Source organism: Phanerochaete carnosa, assembly GCF_000300595.1.
Source record: "Phanerochaete carnosa HHB-10118-sp unplaced genomic scaffold PHACAscaffold_23, whole genome shotgun sequence".
Lineage (NCBI taxonomy): Eukaryota > Fungi > Basidiomycota > Agaricomycetes > Polyporales > Phanerochaetaceae > Phanerochaete > Phanerochaete carnosa.
This window is the reverse complement of record NW_006767650.1, coordinates 1-4,748: the sequence shown is the minus strand read 5'-3', so window position 1 is coordinate 4,748 and position 4,748 is coordinate 1. Positions and strand designations below refer to the sequence as shown.

At 52.8% G+C, this 4,748-nt stretch overlaps 1 protein-coding gene across 1 annotated transcript; it reads left to right on the top strand.

Annotated features, from left to right (window-relative positions):
• Positions 1–1,223: 1,223 nt before the first annotated feature.
• Positions 1,224–2,438, top strand: PHACADRAFT_201810 (uncharacterized protein; the record flags this gene model as incomplete). The annotated part of the gene is made up of 2 exons (XM_007402090.1): positions 1,224–1,327; positions 1,382–2,438. The coding sequence occupies 2 exons, from the start codon at positions 1,224–1,226 to the stop codon at positions 2,436–2,438; spliced, it is 1,161 nt and encodes a 386-aa protein (XP_007402152.1).
• Positions 2,439–4,748: the final 2,310 nt, after the last annotated feature.

The following is a 4,748-nucleotide window of genomic DNA, read 5'->3' as shown; positions in this document are numbered from 1 at the left end:
AGTAAGCCTCTTCGGCGATTGGTGGCAGACGTACGCGCGTAGCGCTAATCCCTGCATAAAACCAGTGCCGAAGGATTTGCCCGACCGCCCTCGCGCTTTCAAACGCCTCGCGGACGAGCGTCACCCACGCCTCCGACGCGCGCTGCCCGAAGCCGTATTCGACCAACTTAGTCGAGAACGCGAAGCAGGCGCCCCCCACCAGTACACTACCACCGAGCTCCGTGCCGTCATCAGGCACGTCTCTACACTCCCGCCTCCGTCCACCGCTCTCCCTACCATCGACTGGGACGCAGTCGAGCAGGCCAAACTCGCGGCTCACGACGACCGCCAGCACTTCCAAGCGCAACGCGACCAAGCCCGCGCTAGACAAAACGCGCACGCCAGCGCCTCTTCCAGCCGCTCTCTAGCGGATCGCCTCACTGCCGCTCCGACCTACACCCCCATCGCCCCGAAGCCCGTCACCATCGACTTCTCCCGCTACACGGCCGCCGACCTCGCCCGCATCTTCGCGCCGAAATTCGCCGCCACCCTCAAGCGCTTCAACGTGCTCGAGTCGCTCGACTGCCCCGACGTCCTAATCGACGACATCAACGCCGTCTTCAAGCTTCGCGACCGCCTCGCTCACCTCGATCGCACCCTCAAAGACGTCTCGCGCGTCATCAGCATCGAGGAGTGGAACCGCTGGGATTCAGGATTGAAGCAGATCGGCGGGATCTCGTTTAAAGGACTACGGCGTAACCGAGTCCAGATTTTCAAAGCACTTCGTGCGGTTTGGGTCAACGGCTACTTCGACTAGAAAAGCTGGACGAATACATAGTTTACGAATACATAGATTACGACGAGGAACGAATCCTCGATCCGTACGTACTAGATTACGCGCTCGACCATCTCGTCGAGCTAGAATTAGTACAATTATTCCTAGAACTCCCTTTCCACTTTCTATAAACCCGTTCTCCGTCCTAGCGGACGAATCAGAAACAGTGGCGGACACTCGCCTAGTCTGCGCGGCCTTCGCTCACGTCTTCAACTTCGAAGAAGCTCGAGATTACTATTTGGACGAAAGAAGACAGTTGAACACCTGCACAAACTATCTCTGTCCAAATCGCTACTACGAGCACCAGACACGACCAGTCACCTCCGAGAACCCTCCATACCTGTTCATCAATAGCGAACAAGAAGGACGAATTCGTGAACGATATCACTTAGAAGAACCCACCGAAGCAATGGATGTTCCACCCCCAGCACCGCAGCCCACCATGCAGGACGTACTGAACCTCATGGTCACACTGGTCCAAAACGTCAACAACCTCACGACGACCGTAAACCAGTTCGTAGCACATGCGCGCTAGCCGGTCGCCACAGTTTCTTCCACCCGGTCCAGGTCCTTCGTCGAGAAACCAGCCACCTTCGACGGTAAATCGTCCGAAAAAGCCAGATTGTTCCGCAGCGCCTTCCGCGTATACGTCCGAGGAAACAAAGAGATATTCGCCTCACGAAACGCTCAAGACGTCATTATCCTCGACCATGCCGGCAACTGGATAATGGACCCGCTCAAAATGATCACCGGTATCCTATCCTTCATGACGGACGAAGCAGCGGTCTGGGCACGCCCTCACATCGACGAACTCTCCGATGGACGCACTCCATTCAACGCTGACTGGGACGAGTTCGTCAAGCAGTTCTCGGCTAAATTCGAACCCGTTGACGCGAAAAACGAGGCCAAGCAGAAGCTCATGTCAATCAAACAAGGCGATCGGACGTTCGCAGACTACCTCTCCGACTTCGAGACTTACTCTCGTCGTACCGGCTGGTCAAATAACGACCTCTACGATCGTCTCAAGTCTGGGATGAATTCGGATTACCTCAATAGGCTGTCTTACTTCGCCCCTCTGGCCACAGACTACAACATGGTAAAAAATTACGGAGCAACGATCGACCTGCAAAAAGCAGACCTGGCGGCCAATCAAGGCAAACCAGTCTCGCAACCCCGGTCAACGACAACGACGCGATCTTCCGGTTTCCGCGATCCGAACGCAATGGACATCGATGCCATGGACATCTCCGCCGCACGCTTCGACGACCTGTTCCAGGGTCTCAAGGACCCTGCGGAGATTAAGAAGCAATACAATAAGCTCATGGTTGGTCGTTGCCGCGTCTGCGGTTCCAAAGGTCACAAGGCAGACGGCGCGCACGAGGACACCAAGTGCCAACATTGTGGTAAACCCGGTCACTGGAAAAAGCTCTGCCTGTCGAGATTAAACGGACAGCCACCAAAACCGCAATCGGTCCGAGCTTCATCGTCGACAAGCCCCTCGACATCGGCTTCCATCTCTACGTCTCAAGACTCGGCTGCCGACGTAGCCAGTCTCAAAGACATGATGGTCTTGATGCAGAAGCAACAGGCTGAATTGATGGCAAAGCTCAGCCAGGGTTTTTAGCAAGGGCCCAGACTAGAGCTGCAGCTCTGGTGCCCGGTTTAGATGAGCGGCCTTCAACAGCGCCGGCTCTTGTACATTCGGACTCTGATCCCTCAGACCATATCTCGTCGTGCACTGTATCGTCAATAGATCATCTCTCGTCTCACTTTCGCGTATTTGTAACAATATCAGGAGTAAATAAATCTCTACGCACACCTGCTATGATCGATTCCGGTGCCACCGGTTACTTCCTACATGAGAAATTCGCACGAGAAAACAACATCTACAAACGACCACTCAAACGACAGATAGGTCTCCGAAATATTGACGGATCGACTAACAGCGCTGGTGCAATCACACACTACGCCAAACTCAAAGTCAAAATCGGATCGAGAACTCCCGAAGAATACGACTTCTTTATCACAGATATCGGTCCCGAGAACATCATCCTCGGACTACCGTGGTTAAAGAAAGTCAACCCCACTATAGACTGGGAGACAGGCGAGATGACGCTTCCTGACAGCTCAGAAGCATCGCCTGATCTACCCGCGTCGCCAAGTTTAACTAAAGTCGAAGCTAATCGAGCTGAACGCCGGGCCTGGGTGAAGGCCGGTATACTCGATAACGCTACAGACGAAGTTTACTGCCTAGCAGGCTACACCTACTCTCAGAAAGTAGCAGTCGAACAAAACAAGGAGAAATACTCGAAAACCTTCGAGCAACTCGTCCCCAAAGAGTATCATCGACATGCCCATGTCTTCTCTGAGACAGATTCTACGAGGCTGCCTGAACATAGAGCCTGGGATCACGCCATCGATCTAAAATCGGACGCCCCTTCAACGATCCGATCTAAAGTCTACCCGATGAGCCCAGCAGAAAATCAGGAGTTACAAACCTTCCTAGATGATGCAATCAAAAAGGGTTACATAGTCCCCAGCAAGTCGCCCATCGCTTCACCTGTCTTCTTTATCAAGAAAAAAGATGGCAAGCTCAGACTCATCCAAGACTACCGCAAACTCAACGACGCCACCATCCAGAATAGATACCCACTGCCCCTAGCTAATGATATTATCAACAAACTGCAAGGCGCAAGGATCTTTTCTAAATTTGACGTCCGTTGGGGATACACCAACGTCAGGATTAAAGCAGGAGACGAATGGAAGGCGGCCTTCGTCACCAACAGAGGACTCTTCGAACCACGGGTCATGTACTTTGGACTAACCAACGCGCCGGCAACCTTCCAAGCCCTCATGGACACGATCTTTGCAGACCTCATCGCCGAAGGAAAAGTTGCAGTATATTTGGACGACATCCTCATCTGGTCCTCAGACCTCGCATCACACCGAAAGATCGTACACGAAGTACTAGAACGCCTCAAAGAGTACGATCTCTATCTACGTCCTGAAAAATGCGAGTTCGAGAAAGACCAAATCGAGTACCTCGGCTTACTCATCAGCGAAGGATCGGTCAGCATGGACCCAGGAAAAGTGAAAGCGGTCACAGAATGGCCCACGCCCGCAAACCTGAAAGACGTTAGAGGCTTCGTCGGGTTCGCCAACTTCTACCGCCGGTTTATCCAGGACTTCTCCAAGATAGCCCGCCCGCTGCACGACCTCACAAAGAAAGACGTTCCTTTCATGTGGGGACCTGCACAGCAACAGGCTTTCGATACATTGAAGTCCAAGTTTACCACTGAACCAGTACTCGCTCTCTGGCACGCCGATCGAGACACGCGCGTACAAGTTGATGCCTCTGGCTATGCTACTGGAGGAGAAATCAGTCAATTAGATCCGAATGACACTCTATGGCATCCAATCGCCTTCCGATCTCAGACCATGAACGCTGCAGAACGCAATTACGAAATCTACGATCGTGAACTCATGGCCATAATCGAAGCCCTAAGAGACTGGTGTCACTTCCTGGAAGGACTGCCTAAACCGTTCGAAATCTGGACTGATCACGCTAACCTCCAGTACTGGCGTACGGCACAACGACTTACACGACGACAAGCTCGATGGGCTCTGGAACTAGCTGACTACGACTTCGTATTAACTCACAAGCCAGGCAAAACACATCTCGTCGCAGACCCGCTTTCACGTCCCAGTTCTCAGTACATATCTGACGACATGGACAACCAAATGCAAGTGGTCCTACCTGACAACAGATTTGTTAGTGCTACACAAAGTCCAGGACTAGGTCCAGCACATTTCATACGACTAGCCGCCACAGCCTTTGTCACAAGCTCACCATTGGAGAAAGAAGTTCGCGATGTAACCTCTTTAGACGACGAGGTCTCCACCGCACTCTCTAGCCTCCGATTAAAAGGGCCTC